Raw genomic sequence first — 27,008 nt, forward strand, 5'->3', positions numbered from 1 at the left:
TACAAGCGACCCCGGACACCATAACGCACTTGTGAGAGCGAGACGCCAGTGACTCATCTGGATGAGAGTCACAAGGTGAGTCAAAACGCAGTTCTTCATGTTTAATCTGTGCTTTTGTGTTGATGATACACACACACCCCGACACGATCAGCCCATCACACACACACGCCGAGAGAGAACAACATCTGGAGGAGCAATGCGGCGTGAACTGGCGCTGTTGCTGCCTTTTTTTTTTTTTTAAATTTAATTGTTTTTAACGCCAAATTCTTTATTGAATATTTCCAGGATCTGTGTGAAAAGCACGTTTCAGTCTCATCTACCGTGTTCCACCTCAGGCTATTTTCGTTCAGCTCTCGTTTCCTCCTGAGGAGACCCTGTTACGCAATCACATATGCTCCATCTATCAGGAGAAGGGGCTGTCTAAACAACATGCCTGAACAAAAATCAGCCAGGTCCAGTAAATATACATACATGTACTTCATGTATTAGAAAATATGGAGCACACTGCTCTTTATTTTAAAGGTTGCAAAGTTCTGAACCCCAACCCCCCCACCCTGCTCCCATATTTATTTTAATTTTTTTTTAAAAACAGAAACAGCCAAAGTGATGGAACTTACCGGCCATGTTTGTTTACCAACATCATATCACATTATATATGTTAGTCATGTGACTCAAGCTGTCACTTTTTTTTTTTTTTTTTTTTTTATTACATTGAGTGCGTACCCACCAGGGTTGCCAGATGTATGGTACGTGTTTATACAATAGTTTTAGGGTCCATACTTTAAGTATGTAATTGGCACTCCCATTATTATTCTCGTGAACACCCAAATATCATCAGAACGTCTGACCAGTCACACACTTTACCTTTACCCTAGCTGAGTGACAAAGTGCACCCACACTGAGCACATATGATAAAGTAATTGTACAAAATGTAATCATTTCCTATCTGGCAACCCTTGTACCTGCATCTCAGAATTGCATATTAATAAATCTGGAAAGCTACTGGAGTCGGAGTCTATGAAACTGCACCTTTTAATATAGATAAGGGTAACTTTTTTTATGATCATACTTTGCATGGAGCTCCTTTAAATTAAACATACATGTATCCTTTGTATGTTTTATACATAAAAATAAGCATAAATGTGCTTTTGATATTGAATATGATAGAGCAGAAAGTAAATATATATATATATATATATATATATATATATATATAGATGTCCTGAGGAGATTAATTTTCTTCACAGTAGATAAGGTAAAACTTAAGAACATCACGACACTGGTTTTAGACTAAAATCATTTTATATTGAGAAACAACAGATTTGTAGCCCTTTTTAGTCAAACCCTGAGCATAACCTCCACGTGCAATGCCATGCAATATTGAGATATCTTGTGATCTGTTAGCACTTGGAGTATGTTTTGTGAATGACTAGCTGCTGCAAGGCCAATTTTTAAAATTTGAATATCTGCTCAGTTCACTGAATTATAGTCATTGTCTTGTAGGACAGTAGTTCCCAACCCTGGTCCTTGAGGAACACCATCCTGCATGTTTTAGTTGTTTCCCTGCTTTGATACACCTGATTTTAATGAATGGGCGCTTAACAGGCTTTGGCAGAACTTCAAGAAGAACTAAAATCACTGACTCAAGTATGTTGGAGCAGGGAAACAACTCAAACATGCAGGATGGCGTTCCTCAAGGACCAGGGTTGGGAACCGCTGCTGTAGGGTAACCCACTGATTACTTTCTCAAAGTTCCACAAAAAAATCAGTTGAATGTTTTCAGTAGATAGTTTGCTCACGGTACAGATGGACACGGGCGAAAACGTTGCTCGGCCTACGTCTTCAGCAGTGAGTGATAAATTGTATCCAAACGACATGCCTGAATAAAAATCAGCCATATTCATTAGTGATACATGAATAAGATTTATTTATTTGAACATTTAAACCAAGCTTTTCTAAATCCACCCTTGCGATAATTCATATTTGTTTAAGTTTTCCTTATTTAAGGTAGACACACATTTATATGTTTTACAATTACCTTAAAAAAAACAAGTTCAGCAGATATTGGTTAAGATTTTCACATCATATCACCCATTAAGTCCCTTGTTGTAATTATTCTCCAGGTTCAGCAGTTTTCTCTCCTCGTGACCAACCGTTGTCACCATTTACTCTTGGCAACAGGATCCCGTGCTGCACTTTGTGGGCCCCAAACATGCATGTGTGGTACATAAATCAACCCTCTCAGTAAAGCATGTCAGGAGATAGGTCACTCAGTTATCTCTGGGGTAAATGACCCTGCATGGTTTCTTAAAACATGTCACTAACAGTCTCCCCACCGTCACAGACATCTACACCTCCAGATGCAGGAAGAGGGCCACTTGCATCATGAAGGACCCCACTCATCCAGCACACACATGTTTTGCCCTGCTCCCCTCAGGCAACAGGTTGAGGAGCATTAAGTGTAGAACCACTACCCTGAGGCTGTTAGACTCATGAATCTCTAATCTCTGTGAAAAATCACATCATGCTGCCGATTTATTTCATGCTGTGTTCATTCGTGCTCATCTGCTCACACAGACTCATGTTCGTGCTGCTGTTCGGCGTATTGTTTTATGCTATCGGTGCTTAGCGTATTTTTTGTTAAACGCTTTTCTTAGTTCACATTTTAGATCTTATTACGGTTTTTCTTTTACATTTGATACTTTTGTTGGATGTAACTGGGACCCTGTGTGCACAGTTTCGTCCCACCACATGTACCACATGTGTTGCGTATGACAAAGAAATTCTGACTATTGACTGTAAATACAGAAGTTTGAAAAGAATTCCTTTTGAATTGGTCAGTTTTTTTTAATACTTTAACCTGTCTGACCTGGCTTAGATGAAGATAAAATAAATAAAACAGGTCCGTAGCCTCTGTGGACTTGTCTGTGAAAACCACTCAATTTCTATACGAGAGTCTCTGCAGAGGATTCTCCTTTATGCTTTTGCAATCTGTTACAAGTCTCAACATTTGGTTCAGTTTCTTTTAAGGAGCACACAGCTATCGTTTGTGCCCATTTCACAAGGCTGCACTGGTTTAGCTCCACAACAACACAAATCTCCATCGCATTTTGACATTCTGAACAGACGACTGCATCTCTCTCTGAGTGGATTGATTTTCTTCTGGGTTTTCCACCAGCAACACAATCAGGTCAAAACCTCATTTGTGCGCAGAGTTTGGTGATCCCCTGGCGGTGTTTTCTTCTTGTGCCGCCCCCACAATGAGGTTTAGACAAATATGTGCATAACTCAAATGGATTGCTTTATTTTATAGACAAATTCACATCCTCCCCTCAGGATGAACTGAAATCTCCTTTGTTCTTTGTAAAGTTTTCATTTAGATGCAAATTTAAACTCTTTTTAAATGTTTTGCAGTAATGCATAAGTGCTCTTGCCAAAAATCCAAAGCTAGAGAAATATTCGCTCAGGTTGATATTCTAGTTCAGCCATCCCTGGATTTACTGTACAGTTTGTGACAAGTGATACGTGGTCCAACCTGTTCCACACAGCAACATTTCTCAGTTTCTCTTTGCTGGTGTGCAGCAAACACACAGCAGCAAGTCAAATATAAAAGCCGGCTAAATTTGAAACCTGCGTGCCTCGCCTTCGAGACATGTCCCGGCTGAGCAGATCACTCATAAGGCGAGCGTCCGATAGTGAGTCAGTGACATTCACAGCGTCTGACAGCGACCGAGGCCAGATTCAGGAGGAGCGGACCCACCAGCAGCTCCATCTGTGGCTGTGAGAACATTTTGGTGACATGCTGTGCACAAGCCACGTGTGAGTGAGTTCATGACTCATGATACGGCATCGGAATTGCGCCGCTCGGGGTGTCTGCATGTTGGAGCAGCTCTGCTACTTTCATTCTGAGATTTTGCTTTTGTAAACCTTAATTCGTCTTTTACTGGATGTAAATCACATTTTTTTGGATGATTGTTTCCTCTGGTATTAGCTGCTGTGCCGCTGGAAGGATTTTTACTAAAACTTTTCTTTTTTTACTTTTGGATGTTTATGATGAATAACCATGACAATAAGGTGTTTTTTTTTTAACAACCAGGAGCAGCTGATTAACATCTCAAAAGCTCAACATCTTAACTACAGCCGCAAATCTCAAATGAGTTGAAAAGGAGGCGCCGTGGATGCATTCTCGTCTACCTGTGCTCGAGTGCCTGACCAATGAGATCCTGGAAATGGCAGTAAACGAGGCTCGTGACAGCAGAAGGATGGGATCATCCTCCGGCACCTGCAGCCGTCTGTCCGCAGCGACGTGAAGCTCGGCAGTCTACCGGGAGGAGTTCTGCCCAGCATTCGGGCGATCCTGCAGCTCGGAGGAACCGAGAGACCAACCGAGTCTGAGTAGATGGATCGGACGGCATCTGCGGCCATTTTCTTCGGATCTGCTGTGGGACGGACCTTTACAAGAGATCCCTCCTGCCTACAGCCATCAGCATCTATAACATGTCTCAATGAAACGAGGATAACGAGTTACAACAACGTTTAATTTCTCTTTGGGATTAATAAAGTATTTTTCAATTGAATACGTTCAAGTGCAGAAACGCTGATGCTGGTTATTGGCAGATAGGAATCTGAGACAGAAAGCTTGAGGCTATCTCCAAAATAATCACCCTGAACGGTGGATTTTTATGCACCGTTCCAGAAATTGAAGGTTGAATTTCAAATAAACTCTTGAAGTACTCGGTGTTTGTAATTTTGAAGTCTTCCTATCTCATACGCATATCATTATCTTTATTTATTATTGGGCACAGTGTGTTCCCATAGCTGTGATTAGCAGAGCGATATTGATTGTGGTCTGAAAGGAGGTCAGTGAAGGTGCCCACTCTTTGTTCGAAGATGGACTCTGCCGTGCCGTGCTCTCACTCAGCTGTGGAAACTGACTCAATCATGTTGTTGCGTAACATTTTCTGCAGCTTTAGGATGTAAAGCCGTGAGTCATACGCTGCTTTCAACTAAACGATTCAAAGTCTGAGGAGACGAAAAGCCACCTTCTTGAGTTAATGTTTAACTTTTCTGTATTTTTGTTTAAAACCACGTATGCAGTGGAGCAGACGACATTCAGCCATTATGTCAGAAATCTTGGAGTAATTATTGACAATTCTTTAAAGCAAACAGATAAAACTAAATTGTCCCACGTGAGGACTCTTACGATGAATAAGCCCTATCTTGCTTGAAGTGAATTAGAACTAATGATCCATGCATTTATCTGCTGCAACCTCTTGTACTTCGAGTTCAGTCACTCGCTGCAACCACTTTATCCCAGTTTTGGCCTTTCCACACTGGGCTCCTGTCATTTTCAGGATCCAGTTCAAGATTTTATTACTGGTTTATAAAATGCTTAAAGGAAATGCCCTTTGACTAAATGGTAGAGATTTATTGCACCGTCACGCTCTAGTCAGAGCACTAAGGTCAGTTTTTCTCACAGCTTTTCTGTCAGGCCCAGATTTAGTTGTTTGATTTTTTTTTAAATAATTATTTTAAGCCATAATTCAAAACGAAAATTCAATTTTAATTAATTGTGTGAATGTTTATGAAGCATTCTCACTATTGCGATCCATTTTTCTTCCGTATGTTTTTCAGCATCTTTCTTGTTCCACAATTTTTGTGCTATTTCAACAAATCATATCAAAATGTTCAGCTCGTTCAGGACAATCCTGCTATGACTTTAGATGCTGGTGCAACTTTAGCTTTTTGAAATATTTAGCCTTTTTTCCTCCATATAAAAAGAATTGATCTCATTTTTCCATCCTTCAAATCTTTAGATCTGTTTACAATCTTTTACTGCTCCTTTCACATTTTGTTCTGCTTCAGATTCTTTCAGCGTCTTTGTGCAGATCTAAAAAAAATTCAGCTACTTTCAGCTCATTTCAGCTGTTTTTCACCCCTTTCAGACTCTTTCATCTAACTACAACATTTCTGTGCTTTTTCTAACTTATTTCTGCTCATTTCAGCTTGTTATGCTCCTTTCAGCTTTGTTCTTCTAGTTTCAGCTTGTTCTGCTGTTTCAGCTACTGTTTAGCTCTTTGATGCTGTTGCTAGCTTTTTCAGGCAATTACACTTTTTTAGCTTCTTTAGCTCTTTCTGCTTCCTCTTGGTAGTTTAAGCTTCTTTCTGCCTTTCAGCTATTTTTTTAGCTAATTTCCAATTTTTTATTGTCACTTCTGTTCATTTAAACCTAATTCAGCAAATGTGTCCTTTCTGCTTTCTTCTGCTAAATTAGGCTTGTTCTTCCATTTCAGCTACATTTCAGATTTTCTTTAGCTTATTTCAGCTGTTTTTCAGCAAGTTCTTCTGTAATAAGCATTCAGAAAATGTAGTTTCTCTAGATGATTTTAGTTTTTGTTATTACTTGTGCAACTTTTTAAGTTCAGTGATTGTTGTTTTCTTTTCTTTAGCGAAAGGCTCAATTGTCTATGTATGTGCAAACATTCACACATTATTTTAACTATTTGTTGCCATTTTATATCAATTTTATTCTTGCTCGTGTGTTGTTTTTATCTTAATTAAATGTAATTTCAGTACATATACAACAGTTTGGGGCAACAATAAGTTGTTTGGAATTTGATACTGATGATTTATTTCTGCTGCTTTCAACATTGACCCTTTTCTCTCTGTCCTCCCCACAGTGGGGTTGGGTGGCCATGGACCCATTCAGCCAGATTATCCTCACCATTTCGGTGACGAGCTTCTTCACCTTCCAGTGGCTCTTCCACAGAGTCAGCCCCTGGATGTCCCTGCGGGTCAGCACAGGCTTCTCGGGCCTTAGTGACAAGCAGAAGGTGGAGTGGAACTCGAGGTGAGCATATTCACATTTTGTAAAGCTTGTTTTTGGCTTTGGAGGTACACGTTCACTGGATCCAGATATGTACTGACATATTCAGCTTTTTAAGTTCTAAAGAACGTTGACATTTTAATGCAAAATACTCGTTTTCTTGTGCTTTTTAAACGAACAGAATGTTTTCTAGTCTCCTTTTCATACCAGTTATTCATGTAGAGTACTAGGCCTGTCGCGATAAACAATAAATCGCATGATAAATGAAAATGATCGACCTAAATTTCATTTGTCAACTTTGTCGTTTCTTCATGTCTCACTTTCTGAAGTCACTGGATGACAAAAAGGCTCAACTCCGGTGCTCTTCGCTGACCCCTCCCTTTCTATTTTCTCTTTAAAATCCATTTTAATCGTCCAAATTTTCGTTTTTGGATCGTTAAAAGCAGCTAAGCTAACAGGCTGACCTCGGGGGGGGGGAAAAACCTCCGTCTTGTCGAAGCTCCAAAATTCACGATTGAAGCTCGTGCCTTCGTGTAAAAAGTTGTTTTACTCTGCAAAAAGAAGCTGAGAACTTGTTTACTGATTTTTTTTATTTATTAAAAGCTTTGTGTAAAAAATGCTATGCTAAAGAACCACACCAAGCGTCCGCCATTTGAACCGAAGAGAGACAGCCCATGTCACATCAAAGGGCCTCCCTCCCATTTTTTCTGAAGACACGCTGCTCGCTCCCTCACTGTACAATACTACATGCAAAACAAATTAACAAACATTTCTTAAATTTGACAATAATTATTAATTATTGTCAAATTTCAAACAATATTATCGTTTATCGCAATAATTTCCGAGACAATTAATCGCCCAGCAAAATGTGTTATCGTGACAGGCCTATAGAGTGCACATTTTTATCTTTTATCTCATCTAAAATAAAGTTTTTTAACAATCTGATCATGTTTGTCACATAAAACTGGACAAAATGTGTTTATCTGGTTTTGATAATGAGTCATAGGAACATCACACTTCCTGCTTGGATAATTTGGGTTTGTGTTCTGAACAAAAGCTGCCACAAAACAGCGTTCAGAGCCGTTAATGTGCGGCAGCTCTCATTTTCTTTCTCATATTTGAGAGCTGTTTTTACAATTAAAACAGTCACATGGATGCGGGCTCTGGGGATCCTGAGTCCGTCTGTTTAAACAGTCGGTGCTGCTGACTTTCTGTCTCACGGAGTGACTGCTGAGGACTGCCGGACTGGCTCGCTGTGTGAATGACTGACTGGGACTTTGCGCCGCTCTTCTTGACCCTTCAGCAGTGTTTAATTTCAGTCTAATTGGTCTGAATCTGTGCAATCGTGACAGGCTTTCTTTATAGCCACTGCAAATACGAGAAGTTCCGCTCAGAGCAGCTCCACGGCACATTTAACGAGGAAATATAAATACTCTGTTTCTTTGAGACGTCTATAACTGATCTGGTTCTTTCTTTGTCAGGGAGGAGATAATCATGGTCGTGTGTGTGTTGTGGTTTTTAATTTCCAGGACCGTGTCCACGTTCCACGCACTCTTGGTCGGAATATTTTGTCTCTACATCTTGTTCTTCGACGATGCCGTCAACGAAGACCCAGTCTGGTGAGGGTTCTGCTGTCGATCTTATGTTCTTGTCTTTAAAAGCCTTTAATTTCACTGCAAATGCCAACTTTTTTTTTGGCTATTTGAGCAGATTGTAACGGATGAAAAAACAAAATCACAATTTTTTTAGGCTTGGACCTTAATGTAGCCGTGAAAAGGGTTTCTGGGTAAGAAGGTAACGTTAGGCATGAGCTGATTGTGCTCTTTTATTTGTCTCAGAAGTCAGATTATGGATGTGGGAATAATATCACACCAACTTAACTGTGCTCCAGATGCAAACCTGAAAATCAATAGGATATGTTAAGTAGTGTGGTTAATAATAATAACTATTACAAACAATCCAAGCCAATAACAATGCATCTTTTTGCTTTGTAGCAACGTTTCCTATCAAAGGTAGTACAGTGCTGAGTGTTGTCGTGGCTGGCTACCACGTCGTGTTCAAAACAGCTGAGACGTCGCCCTCGGTATAAAAGATTTATTTGATAAAACATGGGTTACAGATATTCAGAGACAAACAATTACATTATTAAAATATATGCATATATTTTGGAGCATTAAAGAACGAACCGTCTTGGTGTGCGCCTCCCGGAAATGCTCGGTGGGCGTGTGTCATTTCCGGCCTTTCATCACAGTTTGAGGAGGCTAGCTTTCTGATTGGTTTAGCTTCTGTTGCTAGGGTTACGACTCTAGCCCGCCCCCTCAAGGACGTTAATATCTACATTTCAGATAAGAAGTTTTGCCTCACTGAAATCGTTCGTTTTAGCTGTTTGTTTAACGTGATTATACCTTCGTGATACCAAATGATTTGAGTTAAAGTTGTTTATTTCTAGGAATAATTAATAACTATTAATTGTTATCTAACTCATGTTTGCGTGTTCTTACTTGATCCTTTTTATACTTTTGCTGTTGTAGCTTACTGTGACAATTAACGCTGTGTCCTCTCAGCTAAACCGACCCTGTATTCAACAATGATTAAATGTTAATGGTTATTATTAAGAGAGATCCTGAGGGATCTTATTTAGTCAAACTATATTGTCTAAATTAAAGAAATGTGTTCTAGCTTTATTTATGTTAATCAGTCTGCTATCTGGCATGATTTGATTGCTTGTAATATATCAAATGTGAACTTGTAAAATTATCCTTAGCTAATGTGAGATTATATTTAAAGGTCAACTAGTTAGAATTAGCAAACATCTTCTATAAATATAGTGCAACCCTGGAAGAAAGACACACACACACTTTGTATAACATGACATTTGAATGCTTGATAGGAAATATAAAAAAGGTATAAAAATATGAAATCCAACAGTGTGCAGCTCATTTAAACCAACAGAAGTGACAATAAAAAGTTTGTTTCTGCAGCTATCACCACTTTCCATGCTCAAGGCATGCAGACGTTGAGGCTAGGGTACACTTTCTGAGTTGTAATTCAGACTTGGGTGGAACTGTCTCAATAAATCCTCATTGAAGTGCATAACTTCATGGCCCTTTCACAAAAAATGGTTGTTGGCGTCTGCTCTTAAGCTTTTTTGTAAAAGTCAGGCACGTTGTATCGTTCGCACATAAATGGATTTGTGATCATTACTTGCAAAGCAGAGAAAAAAAAAAACCCCGTTCAGACTCTGTTTCATTTATTTTCTAACACAGTTTTTTAATTTATTATAAGAATTCAGCACACTCAGCATTTTTACAGCATCGAATAGTATCATGGTACCCAGTTTATTGTTCATTAGATGTCAGGAGCAACTGCCAAAATTAGAGAAACATCTGTCAACCCCCCTAATGTTAGCCGGTATTTAGACGTTCTGTTTCAATGTAAAAGAGAAGCATAATGTTCTTAGTTTGTGTTGGAAGTAAATTTAAAATTAATTTTTGTTTCACGCCTCTCGAAAGACGGACAATGGCGGAGTCTCCGTCTATAAACTTTCTCTTCTCCGGGCCATAACTTCTTATCTGCTCAAGATAATGTAATGAAACTTGATACACATTTGTACCACTTGACACCGTGTTGCGTAATCTTTTCATCACCCCAGCGCCAAGGTCACAAATCAAGGTCAACATGCTTTACGAGGTCTTTCCATGCCCGAGCCGTTGCTCTAGATCGCTCTATTGCTGAATAGTAGTTTGTCGACGGGCGTCTGATGTACCGTATGAGGTGTTCATGTTTAGTTTAGGCCAATAAACTGTAAATCTAGAGATGATAAGCTATCTTACAAATTTAGATAGCAAGATACCTTATCATTTTATCAGCACCTTCCAATTATCTCTTTATCTTGTGTCCAGAACACGTCCTGAGGTTACTGACAGCTGTACATGTGTCCCTAATTTTAGTTTTATTTATTCATTTTTAGTACAAATATGACCATGCAGATTATATTTCAGACCCTTTTTTATCAGGTCTTCCTTAAAAACAAGCTTTTATGTTTTGTTCTTTTAATCTAGCTGTCGTAGCATCTTCTGGCAAGCTAGCTTCAGCTGCTAAATGCTAGTTTCTTAGACAAACTTGCTTAAAACGGTTTGTACTTAGTACAATTTACATAACTTTTAGGTGGTATTTAAAACAATTTTCTCCTTTTATTGGGTGTATTAAATCTAGTTATCCTTGCCAACAAATTTTAATTATGTTTTTATTTTTTAATAGGGGCGATCCTACACTGGTGAAGACGAATGTTGCAATCACAACAGGCTACCTCATATCTGGTAAGACGAACAGTTTAACCAGGTAGTGCTAGCTAATATTTTCTAGAAATAATATAAAATTGTAGGTGTACCTGTATATTTTTAATCAGTTAAAGCTGTAGAAACTTTAAAAACATCACAACAATGTTTTCTTCTTTTATCCTGTGTGTCTGTTTTCCAGATCTGCTGCTTATATTTTACTATTGGAGGGCAATAGGAGACAAGTTTTTTGTAGTTCATCATCTGGCAGCACTGTATGCTTACTACTATGTACTGGTGAGTGCCCTATTGTCCAATAGCAGAACGTGCAGGCAAGATGGGAAGGATACAACCAAGGGTGAACAGCTTAGTCCTCTTTCATTGTTTTAACCCATTTAGATTCTGTAGATCGTCTATAAAAGTCCCTATGAGTTTTCTATATTACAAGTTCCATGAAAACATGCAAGATAAAATCAGGATAGAGGTAATGTACTTTGGGTATATATGCCAAAGAAACCCTATTGATGATTAATTTCACTTCATTGATTGGTTTTAGTACGGATGCTTTAGGGGAATGCTGTTTTACCAGAAGGCAAGAGCTATTGATTGCTGTATGTTTGCCTGTCCGAGACAGTACGTTCAGTTTTGTTTGGCTTTAAGATAAATGTTCTATTGGGAAATTGGGTGGTGGCGCAGAGGTTAGAGAAGGTGAGCTTGGGATCAGAAGGTCGCCGGTTCGACCCCCTGGATCGCCAACATAAAAAGTGGGTGAAAAAGTTGATAAAGCACCCACACCTGCCTCTACCCTCATTTGCCCCACTCTGGGCCCTTGAGCAAGGCCTTTAAATCTCACCTTCTGCTCCTCTGGGCGCCCTAGATGGCAGCTCTCTGCTCCACACACAGGGCTGCGGTAGCTCGGTGGTTTGGTTGCGTCAGGAATGACATCTGGTGTCAAAACAATTGCCAGGTCTTCATGCAAGTAACTTCACTGTGGTGAACCCAGCGGAAGGGAGAAGAAGAAGAAATAAAATAAATATATAAATGAATAAATGCATTCTATTGGGAAACGTAAAACTAGAGTTGGATCCAAATTTTGTTGAAAGGCTGTGGACAGGCCCCTTGTTCTTGGTGTACCACGCTACTCACCCAGAGCATGATCAAGGGGATAGAGAAGATGGATGGATGATGGATGCTTGAATGGATGATGGATGCTTGAATGAATATATAGATGGATGAATGGATGATTGAATGGATAGATGGATGGATGGATGATGGATGGTTGAATGAATGGATGGATGGTTGAATGGATAGATTGACAGATGGATGGATGATGGATGGTTGAATGAATGGATGGATGGATGGATGGTTGAATGGATGAATGGATGGATGATAGATGGATAGATGGATGAATTGATTGCAGGAATAATGTACAAGCCAATAACGATGCACTTCTTGCGTTGTAAGATGCCATATGGTTTGGAACCCATGTAAAACATGATCATGTGAAACAGGTGGCAAATGCCAACACAACAGGAACGAATGTTTTCCAAAAGATCCTGGATTTACAAAATGCAGTTTGCTCTTGTCTCAGTGCGGCCGTAGTCGAGCCTGTCGAGCGTTTATGGACAGCGCTGTTCACTCTTGGTTCAATCTGTTACCCTCTGGGTCGACAGGATCTGTTGCATAAAAACAAGAAACGAACGGTAATTTTTGCATGGAATGCTCCGTGATGGTAATGGCTGATGACCCTTTCCCTCCCCTCTCACCTTGCCCTTACAGTTTCTGTGCTTTCTGTTTGTTTTACTGACCCCCTTTGATTGGCGCACACATCTGATGTCGGCTGAACTTCTCTGAGCTGAGCACAGCTGCAGGCTGAACTGTAACCACTGTGTGCATGCGTATAGCTCTGAAGGCAGGGTTCCTGCATGCAAACAAACTTTTTTTTTTTTTTTTTTACTTCAATACTCACTTGCTTATCTACAGTCATTTTTCTCTTTTGCACCAGAGTCTGGTTCTGCCTCCTACTTCTCCCTGAAATACAAGTTTTACAGTCTCTTTCATTTAACTTGATTACTCTGAAATATTTTTGGAGACTTGTTGCTTTTAATCAAATTAGAAGTCAAAACAAATTCCAGATTATAAAGCAAAGATTACCAACAGAGGCGAAAGCTTTTGCCATTCATAGTATTTGTAGAAACGGAGCAGTTTCAAACTCTGAGGTGAAGAATATAAGCAGGCCATACTGTTGCTGGACACTCATGACTGTTTCGTCATGACTACATCTCAAGATCACATAAAATCTCAGTTTTAATTGTAGTCAACAATAACAGATACAACTTTTTCAACCACAGTGAAATGAATGCACTACAATCGGCTTATCTTTGGTGCTATATAGGCCTGTCACGATAACAAATTTTGCTGGGCAATTGTCTCAGAAATTATTGCGATAAACGATAATATTGTTTGAAATTTGACAATAATTATTGTCAAATTTAAGAATAAATTTTGGTTAATTTTGTGTGTAGTACCTTTTTTTGACCACTGGATGGGAGTATACGATGGTTTGAACCGAAGGATGGATAGTGAGGGAGCGAGCAGCGTGTCTCTTTAAGAAAAATGTGAGGGAGGCCCCTTGACGTGACATGGGCTGTTTCTTCGGTTCTCAAAATGGTGGACGCTCAGTGTGGTTTGAGCTCTTTAGCATTTTTCACACAGAGCTTTTAATAAAAAGTGAGTAAACAAGTGTTCAGCTTCTTTTTGCAGAGAAAAACAACTTTTTGCACAAAAGGCACGAGTTTCAACTGTGAATTTTGGAGCTTCGACAAGACGGAGGTTTTTTTCCAGAGGTCGGCCCGTTAGCTTAGCTCATAGCTTAGCTTCTCAGCTTAGCTGCTTTTAACGATCCAAAAACGCGATTTTCGGACGGTTAAAATAGATTTTAAAGAGAACGCGAGGGGTCAGTGAAGAGCACCGGAGTTGAACCTTTTATCATCCAGTGTCTTCAGAAAAAGAGAGACACGAAGAAACAATAAAGCCGATAAATGAAAATGAGGTCGATAATTTTCATTCATCATGCGATTAATTGATTCATTGTTTATCGCGACAGGCCTGATGTTATTTTAATTTCAGTTAGTTTTGCATCCAGTCAGATTGTCTCATGTTGTTGAGGTTTATTTAGTTAATCTGTTAAGTGTATTTATGTTTCAGTGTTCCTGTTCAAATACAACCAAAAGTCACAAAAGAAAACGCGGCCTAATGGTGGCGTTCAGTTAAAAGTGGTATCACTGGAGTGCAAATTAAGTTAAATTCATGGTTGTGTTGATGTGTTTTCGTTATTAGTCAGTCAGTTCCAAACGCCTTGATCAGACATTAATGATGTATTTATTAGCAGCTTGTTCTTGTCTTTTGTGTGTTTTAACTCTCAATCAAATACTAGGTGCATGCTTTTTTTATCCGTGTCTTTTATTTCTTATTTGCTTCCAATTTGTCGTGGCTTTCTTTTTTGTTTTCTTCTAATATATACATATTATGTGTGTGTGTTTGTCCTTCGCTGACTCTAACGTGAGCAGCCCCTCTTCGAATCCTACATGCAAAAACTACCAGAGAACCATGTTGGGTTGCGTCATCCCTCTTCATGCAAAAACTACCAACAGGTTGTAGAACGCAGAGCAGGTCTTGATCTAGATGGAGACTTCTTTATTCCTGTCTTGTCTGCTGTTATTGCTATTGTGTTGTACTGAGCAGATGTGATGCCCAGTCACAGTATGGACTTACCAGTTCCTAGAGGTACCAGCATGCTCATGCTAGGTGGCTGACATGGCATGGTGCATAAAGTGCAGTGCAGATGTTTGTAGGACATAGTAAGTATGTTTCAATGACCAGCTTCTGTTTCAGCCATGATGGTAAGTATTCCACTGCTCGCCAAATAATCGTTGTTTCTACTTTGTGTGGGTGTTATGTCTTTAGTTTTTTTTTCTCACTTTAATTCATATGTTGGTGGAAGAATTGGAACAATCGGCACTCAGAAGCACAGATATTGATTTTGAAACACTCATAACACTTTATGTAATTGATGCACTTTTTTAAATCGGATCTAATAATTAAAACGTATGGGACAGTTTTAAAAGCATCACTTTAGCCCGACGGCTTCAAAACTCACCGAGCTTGCCAGTTGAGAGGCGTGTGGGTGGTTAAAGATTTCTGGCAGAATCTAAAAGCAGGAGTTTCTACTCGGAACAAAGTGAAAGTGTGTCTTAACTAAAGCAAGTCTGTCCTGTAAACTTAACGCTCAATACTCTGCATGGCTTTTGATTGCTCCCTGAACTAGTGGCTGGCTGAATGTTTGTATTTTTGTATAATACACATGTGCTGTGTTAAAGTTTGCTCTGTATTTGCTAACGTTCAGGCAAATCACATTGTGTCCCCATGTGTTTCTCATGTTGAAACCAATTAAAAACAAAATGTCTGTACGTCGTTTTCTTGTAAGGACTAATTGCTGATCATAACCTAAATATACACTCACTAGCCACTTTATTAGGTTCACCTGTTCAACTGCTTGTGAACACAAATGGCTAATGAGCCATGCACATAATGTGTTTAGGCATCTAGACGTGGTGAAAACAACTTGCACCAATGGGTAAGAAAGGGGCTTTAAGTGGCTTTGAATGTTTATTGGTCTAAATGCTTTAAAAACTGTTGGATTTTCACACGCATGTCTAGGGTTTACAGAGAATGGTCCACAAAAGAGAACATTTTAGTTAGCAGCAATTGTGTGGATGAAACTGTTCTGTTGATGTCGGAGGAGAATGGGTAGAATGGAGAGTTTCATTCGGGCCTACAAAAATCAGACCCAGTCCGTACCCATTTTTTCCGAACCCGACTCGATCAAATTAACTGGAATTACATGCCCGAACCTGAAAAACAAACATTGTTTTATTAAGCGTTTACTGCTTTTGTAAGCAAATCTGTTTGACATAACATTTTAAAAACATATTTCAAAGAAAGTAAGATAAAAGATTTCTTGTTTCACCAAATGGATATTAACACAAAACAAATAGCCTAAAAAATCAACTCTAAAGATCGTTTATTATACAGATGAACAAAAATATTTTTAGAGCAAAATTATTTAGAAAAATCTAGCACAAGGCTATTTTAATTGAACGCGCTGCTCGCTTTGGCTTTTGTAGATGCTGCTACTTCCTTCACCGCAGATGACGGCAGGTGCGGGGACGCGCGCGGCAGGTGATCAGCAAATCCATCCATCCATTATCTTTACCCGCTTCTTCCTTTTCGGGTCGCGGGGGTCGCTGGTGCCCATGTCCAGCCATCACTGTACGAAAGGTGGGGTACACCCTGGACAGGTCACGAGTCCATTTCAACCGGCGGGTCAGCGGACATGCACGGTCAGTGACAGTTTGTCCATCTGCGCTTAATGCAACTTTTTTTTTACCTCTTTAAACCGGCCGGTCGGACCTGCCTCCTCTTCCTCAGCAAGTCGATTAACACAATTTTATATTGTGCATACTTATTTAGTTTTATTTGTGCTGTATGATTCGTAAAACTCCATCAAAGCCTGAGACCGGCCCGCACACCAAGCACTTTATTATGGCCCGGTCCGAATCTGGGTCAGGCTGGGCCGGGTTAGAAATGACAGCTCTAGTAGAATGGTTCAAAGCAACAGTAGCTCAGATTACTTGTTACACCCAGAGTGTGCAGAATGCCATCTTTAAGCTCTTATTGTTTACTTTTAAAGCTCTTAATGGTCTTGCCCCACCGAATTTAGCTGACCTAGTAGCTTTCTGTGAGTATGAGAGGAAATTGAGGCTACAATCTGCACAGGCTCACCAAAATAAGAGACTCAAAACAGATCGCCTGGTCTCTGTAAACACTATAGATGTTTATGCATGAAAGATCATCAGTTTCTGAAATATCAAACATGCTTTTCTGACACCAATGACCACATCACGTTCAAAGCCACCTGAATCCTCTCGCTTAGCGCTCAGCGGTAACTTCATCAAGTTACCTTCACCACGTCCAGATGCCTCAATGCATTTAGTTGCTGCCATGTGATTGGCTGATTAGCTTTTTGTATTTACAAGCAAATATTAGGTGCACCTAATAAGATGGATGGTGAGTGTATGCAAAAATGCTGAATATTATGGAAGCGTTTTTGTCTAAAAAGTGTTTTTTAAATGTTTCTCTTTGTGTTAGCAGGTTTACACAAGTTACAGTTTTTGTTGCTGATTGACTGAGATATTAGAAAAATCCAGTGCCAGCTCTCCATGTTGCCAGTGTCTGCTGACTCTGTCCTTCTGTCTTTCTCCTAAAGTTAATTTAGTGTTCAGAAACTTGTGATTTTAACATTTTATTCATGGAAACCTTATAGATATCAGTTTGTAGTAGATATTTTCCTTTCAAGGATGAATGCTAACATTTTTGGACTCGTGCAAACCTATTTCTCTTTTACGATTTTTGTTTCGGACCAAAGTAAAACTTTCCTTCAAAATGATCACATTTAACGAGCAGCATGTGGTAAACAAAAAGACTGGCAGCTGAGCAGCATGCTAACCATGTTGCTTTTCTTGTCAGTGAACTCTTTGATTTAAAGACAAATATATTAGCAGGTTTATTGCGAACATCAAATGTAACGTTCCAGTTCAGCTGAAAACCCATTTTATACATTTATTCTCATGTTCCCTTCTTAGTGTGAAGGCCTTTCTGTTCACAATACTGTATTTTCTGCCATACACGCCGCTTCACTGTATAAGTCGCATCTATTATGCGTCACCGCTGACAACACGGAAATGTGGGCCGGCGTTGTGCCAAAGATTTATAGGCTGCCAAATGGCGGCTGCGGGAGCATGCACGGAAGGACTTTAACAAGAATTTAACGAGATTAGCACTTAAAAACAATTATTTGTTTGCTCAAAATTATAGCAAAGCTGTGTCTCAGTTGAACGTTTCCTTAATAAATGCACTTTGATGGTCAAATCAGCTGCATTTCACCTGGGTGGCACAGCGAAATGAAGCTGATTTGACATTTGCTCCTGGAGTTCCAGAGCGAGACAAAGGTGGCTTGGTATGGCAAGCCAAGCATCTCATTAACAGCCATTTTTACCAAATAATGAGGCACTTTGCTTGCCATATTGGTCGAGGGCCCTCTAGTGGCTGAAAACGGTAGGGTTCAATATTTTCCATGCCAGAATGAATGAAATCGTCAGATCTGAGCCAAAAAAATTGTTATAAATATGGGGAAAAACATTAATACGTTGCTTCATTGTATAAGTTGCAAGCATGCTAATTTATGCAACAAAAAAAACTGCGACTTATACGCCGGAAAATACAGTAAAAGAAAAAGAGGATTTATGAAGGAAGATTAGTGACAGCAGTCTTAAGTTTGGAGACTGGAGGAATAGTCATATGTCTCGAGGGAAGGACTTTTGTTAGATCCTCCAAATGGATCTATATTTGATTAGGGCTTTGAGCGGGAATTTTACATGCACTGACAGTGTTGCCCCCATTTTTGACTTGTGTGATTATTCTTTGATCAGATCTAGTGATGTACTTCCTGTTTTTCTAGGAGTCCGCTAAAAATGGTGTTATGAAGGAGGTCATGCGTCGACTTCATGCCAACTGATCCAAATGGCTCTGTCTCGTATTTTGTCCCTTTCATGTTTTCTTGTCTTCTTGTGCTTACCTTGTTTTTTTAGGGCCAAGGAACGTTGCCTTATTTTGCTAACTTCCGTCTGCTCGCTGAGTTTTCGACACCATGTGTGAACCAGCGGTATGTACTCGCCTACTTAACAACCAGAGTTTCAGGTCTGTTAGGATTCAAGGTCTTCTGGGACATAATTGTTTATGTGAGGAAACTTTTTGGGATTGTACATTTGTAGGCTTTCTCTTTCTCTTCGTTCAGCAATAAACAATAGTTAAAATTTCTATAAAGAAAAGTAGTTCAGCTGTTAAATCAGGTGCTTTGGAGCAGGGAAACGACTAAAACATTCAGGATAGTGGTACCTCGAGGACCAGGACTGGACGTCACTGGTCAGTATTGATGCATTTCATTGTGAAATTTGTCTTCAACAAGTGGAATGCGTAAAGATTAATTTATTCTCAGTGGAGAATCTTCCAATTCTTCACAGTACACTTGGTCCCCATCCATGTTATTTCATAACCTACATCATTAACACACAAAAAATAAAATATTGTCTTGTCACAACTCAAAATGAATAACTGTTAAAAACCTGAGATCCTATCTATGTCAAAGTGTTTTAGGCATCACAAATGTTTTTCCCCCATAGATATTTTACTGCAGCTTGCTTGTTCTCTTTATTGTATAACATTTGTTGCCTTCTTTATGTTGTATTAAACCACTTATAGCTGATGCAATTCATCTTAAATGGTAAATGGTACTCATATAGTGCCGTTCTTTCTTATCAAGATACTCAAAGCTCTTTACAACAATCTGTGCTTTATCACATTCATGCACCGATGGGACACACATCAGAGGCAATGAGGGGTTCAGTGTCTTGCCCAGGGACACTTCAGTATGCAACTGCTGGTGGAATTGAACCTCCAACTCATGCACTCTGGACGACTGCTCTAACCACTCAGCCACAGCTTTCCATCTTAGCCATGTTTCTTGAATAATGTAAAGAAAATCCATTATATAAACATTTTACTGTTAACTCAGTGTCTCACTTTGCTGAGATTGACGATGACTGGTGAACTTGAGGAAGTCGCCAGAATGTCTTAAAATGTTTGCAGGGATTCACAATTTGCTGGCATTAGGCGCAGAGGCTTGAAGTCTCGTTGCTTTAACTTTGAAACTATTCAAAAAATGGGCGAATTTTCGTAAGTTGCAAAGTTGCTGTGTGCATCTCCAACCCATCTCAGATAGGGGTGCACAGGTAAATTTGCCGGCCAATTTATCGGCCCCGATTGCCTTAATTTTGGGAAATCGGAAATTGGCCGATACTTGCATAAGAAACCGATTTTAACGATTTTTTTGTAGTTTTAACAATTGTCTAAACTTCATTTATATTTCAGAGCACTACCTCATGGCCAGTTAAAACCAGTTTGTATTGTTTCTAGGATATTGTTCAAGGGTATGTTTTTCAACAAAATAATATTGGAAAATTGAAGGTGCATTGTGACTTTATAACACCTGACAGTGTTGCTTATAAAACAAAATCGGAATCGGCAGGTCAGACTTTTTAGAAATCGGTGATTGGCCAGAAAACTGCAATCAGTGCACCCCTAGTCTCGAACCTTTCACATTTTAGTTTTTGTACTTCTACAGCTGTTTTTTGACACCTGCACAAGAACTCGGCTGTAAGAGAAAACAGCCGAGCCTATAGCCCTGATTGTCGCAGTTTAAAAATCTCACCGATTGCAAATATTAAAAACTAGTCTTCATTTTAAAGGTGCAGTCCGGTAGCTTAAATACTAAACATGGGGTTGGATGTCAATATGGGTGCATTGCAGGCTGAGGAGGGTACGATGTGGGCAAATAAATATTGTATCCGTAGATACAAAAATAGGCTGTGATTGTCAAACATTGCCACATCCTTATTGGTTGCTTGGAGGCAAACATCCAGGATTCAGTAAAACTACAACTGAAAGTTTTCCCCATTTCTTGAACCGCCAACTAGTCTCCAAGAGTCGCAGCTTTGCCGTTTGTTCTGGGACAATATTCTCATACAAATGTTCTTTGTTTCAGTTGGTTTTTTGAGGTACTAGGATATCCCAAGTCATCCCGGCCCAATATGGCAAACGGCGTCGCCATGGCAGCAGTCTTTTTTATGGTCCGCATCGCTGTCATGCCAGTGTACTACAGTCGTATGTATGCAGTCTACGGCACCGAGGCCTTCTACCTGGTACCCTGGGGAGGCCGCGTGGCCTGGATCTGCTCCAGTATCTGTCTGGACATCATGAACGTCATGTGGATGCATAAGATTGCACGGGGTTGCTACAGAGTGTTGCGATCTGCACGCCGGAGCAAAACTGCAGCACCTCAAGAGAATGGGAAAACAGATTGAGGGACCAAGTGGCAGTGGTGTAAAAACATTTCAGATACTCTCATTGCAACACTAGTAGCAATTTGGACCTTTACTAATCAGGTTGCTACTATGGCAGCAAACCGCAGGACTGCAAGATCTGCAAGATCGAATGTAACGAGGAAAACTTCTTTTTTTGGTTCTTCTGAGAAGACAGACGGTCCCTTAAATGTACTGATGGACCAGTTAGCTGGTCATCCCTAAGCCATGATAAGACTTTGAAGCAATATTTTGTGTGCATGACCAATTTTTTTTTTTTTTTCATGAACAATTTGCAACGACAAAAGAAAAGCGTCCATCTTGGAACAAAAAAACTGCCAGTTTAACCACAAAATGTCGAAAATGTTTACCGTTCTTTTTGTAGTTCGACTGTTTAACAGGAGAGTTTGTTTTTTTCTGCAGATTGAGTCGCAGATTTTAAAAGGTAAATTTATAAATGTATGCTTCTGAAAAGGTAAATATGTAAAGGAAACCTGGAAACCTTCAGTGGCTCTGTGGCACATAGAGAACAAGTATACATTTTAACACTCATCCACTGACATTCAATGAATTTAAACTAAGTTTTAGACATTTTAAACTCTCAGTTGCCTTTGCCTAGTAGTTTTTTATTTATTTTAAGTTTATTGAAAAGTTTTTTGTTTTTTTGTCTTGCTGGGATCAAGGCAAACAGGTTTTAAAACTTTATTACAACACCGATTCCAAAATGGTTGGAATGTTGTTAAAATGCAAATAAAAACAGAATGCAGAATTGTAAATGTCAAACTCATATTTTATTCACAATAGAACATAGTAAACATGTCAAATGCTGAAACCAAGAAATTGTATGATTAAAAAACAAGTAATTTAGAGTTTTATCGCAGCTGCATGTCTCTAAAACGTAGGACTAGGCCGTGTTTTTTTTTTTTTAGCAACAGTCTAAATGTATTCCCTGAGGAGACTAGTTGTTTGTAGTTTTTTGCGGGAGAATGTTGTCACATTCTGTTTAGATGGAGGATTCTAGCTGTTTGAGAGCACCGAATGTGCTTTTTTGCATTAATGAAGCCTTTCCAGATGTGTAAGCTGGCGATCTCCGAGGTAATAATGTACCCCCATATCATCAGAGAGGCAGGCTTTTGAATTGTGTACTGATAGTGAGCTGGATGATCCCGCTCCTCAGCATGGGGGATGTGGCCTTGTAAAAAAAATTAAATTTGGTTTGTCTGGCCACAATATTTTTCCAGTTTGCCTCAGTCCATTTGAAAAGAGCTTTGGTCCGCAGGAGACGACAGCGTGTCTGGAAGGCGTTCACATGTGGCTCCTTCTTTGCCTGATAGAGCTTTAAGCAGCATTTGTAGCTGGCACAGTGAACTGCGTTTAAAGACAATTATTTGTAGACTTGTTCCTGAGCCCATGCATTGATGTCCAGAACAGAACCAGGCTTGTTTTTAATGCAGTGGCCCCTGAAGGCCCGAGGATCACGATCATCCATTATTGACTTTCAACCTCGTCCTTTGAGCTCAGATATTAAATCTCCACAGATTTGCACTCAGGAACAATATTCTGAAATTTTACCAGATACATTTTTTTTTTTACAGACTGGTGAACCCCTGCCCATTTTTACTTCGGAGTGATTCAGCTTCTCTAAAATGTTCTTTTTACACCCCGTCCTCTTGCTGACTGGAAGCTAATTAACCTAATGGGGTACAAAATGCCCATCCAGCTGTTTATTTGCACCATTTACTTTTACAGTGTTCGGATTCCCATTCTTGAAGTTTTTGAGATGCGTTGCTCCTTTAAAATTCAAAATAACCTACTTTTACCCCAAAATTGCACTTTCTTCATTTTATTTTTGATGCCGTTATAAATAAAATATGGGTTTATGAGATTTGCAAATAATTGAAATCTGGTTTATTTGCATTTGACCAAACGTCTCAGCTTTTTCAGAATTGTACTTGTAAAATTATTTACAGTTTTAAAAATGAGAGAGCACTTTTTAAAAACGTTAAAAGGGAAACTCCAAACCAGTGGCCACGTTTGCACACCAACCAGTTTGAAATTGAATCGAGGCCACTTGATCTGTTAAGCCTAATGATTTGCATAAACAGTTTGTTTTTACTCCATAAAAAGGGGAAACAAAGTAAAACTTTTTTTTTTTTTTACTTTTCATGCTTGTATTTATTTCTTATTGTGCAATGGATGTAAAGGGTTGAAAGTGATGTGATGAGTTGAGGCTAAAACAATAAAAAGTTAAATTAAAAACGATTTAGCTGAAAATTATAGATGGTTTTGGACACAGTTTTATGGTTTTGTGATCCCCAACATTTCAATAAGAAAAAAATCAAAATGTATCTTTATAAATTCATTTTTAGACTAAATGTTTTAATTTGATCTCACAATATTAACTAGCAGCATTTAACCTTTTTTGTGCTCAACTGAAAAGAGTTAAAAATATTCAGCACATGATCTACGCTGTATTTTTTTTTCGATAAAAATAAAATAAAAACTGTAATCGGTGCTGTAAATGATAAATATCTTAAAGGTTTCACGAGTAGTATTTTTTCAAAGATTGTGATGGCTTCTTCCTCATGATGTGAATAATTTTTATATGAAAAAAAGAAAACATTGAAAAGTTCCACCATAATTTTTTTTGTCATATAGAATCAAAGGAGTTTTATTTATTATTTTTTTTAGTTTTGCAACATTTTAGCTCAAATAAAAGCCTCAAGCCAATATGTTTTTTTTAATACATACTTGAAACTGTATTGTCATTTCTACATGAGCTGTAGATCAACAAGCTTCGGTCGGGTGTTGCGTTAGGCACGAACATGGATTGTTTTTAACATATGCCTTGCTACATTTCGTTGCCTCTGCAGAACAACTTCTGACTGAATATTTTTCAGACTCCCGACTTCTTTTCAGTGAATTACTCGACTTCTTATCAAGTCTGACGCCCATCCAATGTGATTGTTTTTGCCTTTGTGGTTTCAAATGGTAGGATTTTGTAATATGATTTAATTTTTTAAAAGTTTTTTAACTTTTGCCATTGAGATAAGTTGCTCCCCCACCTGTTTTTTTTTTTTTTTTTTAATTTGCGTGTGGTGTTTTTGCCCTTCTATACCCTCTCTCTGCATGTTGTGACAAGCCGCAGGATGTACAGGTACGGTTTAATTTGCTTCAGTGGTGTGAAATACTTTACCTGTTTGGTTAGATTTGACAGCTGGGGGTGTCATTCTTCACGAGAATATCTTTTAACGCACATCTTAAAAACAAAAAAAAAAAACAAGATTAATGTGCAGCCTGTTTGCATTTCACTGGCTTTAATGGGAGTTTGTTGGTTTCTGGACTGCAGGCTCCATCTGGTGGAATCTGGTCTGCAAAAGCTCATGATTGATTTTTCTCCTTTTCATGCACTTTCTGTAAACGCATGTGTAAATGCATGGAGATCGCGTTGTAAACCAAACGGCAAATACGTGTGCAAGACCCATTTTTTAATTTTATTTTTTATTTGTACATGTAGATAATGTTTACTTAGACTTTATTCTGTGCCACACAATGTAATCCACAAATACCAGTGATGTGATGGGGAAAAAACCAAACAGATGATTTAGTATCTCATTCAGCACATGAATATACAGAAAGGGAATACTTGAATACTTTGCGGCACGGTTTAGAACTAGCTGGGCAGTGCAAATAAGCATTATTCTTCACAGGCATCTTGCATAATACAGTATGTTTTCAAATTATTATTCAAACAGAATCACATTTTTAACAAAGGAAGCAGAAAACTAAACTGTTTTTGTTCTTAACGCTGTTTGACTAAAGTATCAGCCGAGACGTTTGTGACATTCTATGAATGTATTGGGAGATAGGAATTTGTCAGTTTTATTTTGATTTATTCTTGACAATAAATACTAAATTAAATCCTGTCATATGTCTCTCTTTGTCAAAAACGTGTTTAAAGATTAACCTGTTTTGTCTGAAAGATAAACTCTGTAATGCTTCAGCTGGGGCAGTATAAGTGTATTGTTTTATGAAAATGTGTATTTTTCCAAGAGTTTAGTTTTCATCGAACCTTAATATTTATACAGGTTAGCTTCGAGGACTCATTTTCAAGAGAGACCTGTTTTAAACAAAGACCACAGATGAGGTACAGACAACAATAGACATTTGTATAAAAGCATATGAAATGAAAAGTACATAAAAGAAGTGGTAAAAAACGAAACAAAAACAGCTTCATAATAAAATTGTAAAATGCTAAAAACAAGATCACGTCTGTGTTGATTTTTTTGCATTGAAATTAACAGTTCAAAATCCCTTAGAGGTCAAAGTCGACAACTTTCGATCTTTGTGCAAGGTGTCACAGGAGCGGAGTAAGAGAAGGCCCTTTTGCTGAATTCGGTCCACACTGAGGGTACACTGCAAGTAATTATGTCCTGATGGCGCATGCTGTAGCTACACTGACGAAGTGACAAGTAGATGTATGAATGCAACAGACCAAGAAGTGATTTAAAGATGAAAATGAACCAGTATGAGAGTGATGACCAGTTAACCAGTGAATACAGGGTGCAGTGAATGGTACGGTAGTTACAACCAGTTATAAATCTTGGTGCACAGTGACATCATCCAACATCTGCAGGGTGCTTGCAGGAGCATTCATGTAAATAATGTCACCGTATCAATGGAGGGAAGGAAAGTAACAGCTACAAGGCGGTTCCTAGCATTCAGTAAGACATTATTTATTTCTTTAGAAGAAACCCAATTTTACTTTCAATTTCTTTATCAGGTTTTTGACATGAGGCTTTAAAGAGAGTTGTAAATCGACCAAGATTCCCAAGTATTTGTAAAAGTTGACAAACTCAATAGGAACCTCGTTTAGATAAGATAGAAGGAAGGAAGGCTGGTCTACAGACTTCCTGTTTGAAAACAACATCCCTTTGGTTTTATTAGCATTTAGCACAAGTTTGAGACGGAACAAATTTGACTGAATGATGTCAAATGCAGACTGTAAAAGCTGAAAATCGTTAGCAACTGTTTTAGCTCGACAATAAGAAACTGTCGTCAGCCTAGAAATGTAAGGATGCAACAGGATTCAGGAATGATCTGACTTACATTACTTACAGACTGTGAAGAGGATGGGTCCTAAGACTGAGCCTTGTGGAACACCATAACTGGAAGAAGTACCATTATGTTGAACACATCGCTCCGATCTGAGAGGTAATTAGAAAACCAACCATTAATGTGGTCTGAGAAACCAATGTCATAGGATGTCATTATTAATTTTGATATGGAGATAAGCAAGTCAGTGTAATTTATTATGTTTTTTATAGGAAATGTAAGCGAGCGCCTGTGAGTGCAAAATTTAGCTGATAACAGCCAAACAAGGCACTAGAAGACTGATGTTCCGTGTATTTTATTTTATTCCATGTGAGGTAGGCCTCTGCTCACATGTAAAGATAATCATCAGATTATTGTGGCAAGGACAGATGAATTAGCTGTAATCATTGTCAGGATAACGTATAAAAACCATATAACTGTGGATATTGTCAACATGTAGAATGTATTTATGAGTTGCAGCACATTTTGACTGTTCGAGTCCATAGTGTTTGCTACCGACATTAAATGAACTGATATCAGTCCAAGCATTTCACTGATAACGTGAGTGCATCAAGGAACTTTGGATTCAGCAGGTGGTTCGTTTTAAACACCCATCAGAGTCCACGTTTCCAAGTTTTATTTTCTTCTCCTTTGTGTCTGTGTTTGTTTGTGCAGGGAAGGTTCTGACATTCAGGCAGTCTCAAAGATTTAAAAGGCTTTTTGAATCACTTTTGATTTTTCTGATACAGTAGCTCTACTTGAAGAAAACAAACA

At 38.8% G+C, this 27,008-nt stretch overlaps 1 protein-coding gene across 1 annotated transcript; it reads left to right on the forward strand.

Annotated features, from left to right (window-relative positions):
* Nucleotides 1-25: 25 nt before the first annotated feature.
* LOC119426725 (TLC domain-containing protein 4-B-like) lies at nucleotides 26-21,277 on the forward strand. The gene is made up of 7 exons (XM_037694307.1): nucleotides 26-75; nucleotides 6,681-6,850; nucleotides 8,356-8,445; nucleotides 11,087-11,145; nucleotides 11,306-11,400; nucleotides 18,813-18,886; nucleotides 20,825-21,277. Exons 2-7 carry the CDS (start codon nucleotides 6,696-6,698, stop codon nucleotides 21,141-21,143), a joined length of 792 nt encoding a protein of 263 aa, XP_037550235.1. The 5' UTR covers nucleotides 26-75; nucleotides 6,681-6,695; the 3' UTR covers nucleotides 21,144-21,277.
* Nucleotides 21,278-27,008: the final 5,731 nt, after the last annotated feature.

This window comes from Nematolebias whitei, chromosome 20 (assembly GCF_014905685.2).
Source record: "Nematolebias whitei isolate Nwh7 chromosome 20, NemWhi1, whole genome shotgun sequence".
NCBI lineage: Eukaryota > Metazoa > Chordata > Actinopteri > Cyprinodontiformes > Rivulidae > Nematolebias > Nematolebias whitei.

Excerpts from the sequence above, each read along its gene's own strand:
- LOC119426725 (XM_037694307.1), top strand. The coding sequence starts at position 6,696 with ATGGACCCATTCAGCCAGATTATCCTCACCATTTCGGTGACGAGCTTC. Across the intron at positions 11,146-11,305 it reads AACAGGCTACCTCATATCTG|ATCTGCTGCTTATATTTTAC; the intron begins GTAAGACGAACA and ends TCTGTTTTCCAG. Across the intron at positions 18,887-20,824 it reads ACACCATGTGTGAACCAGCG|TTGGTTTTTTGAGGTACTAG; the intron begins GTATGTACTCGC and ends TCTTTGTTTCAG.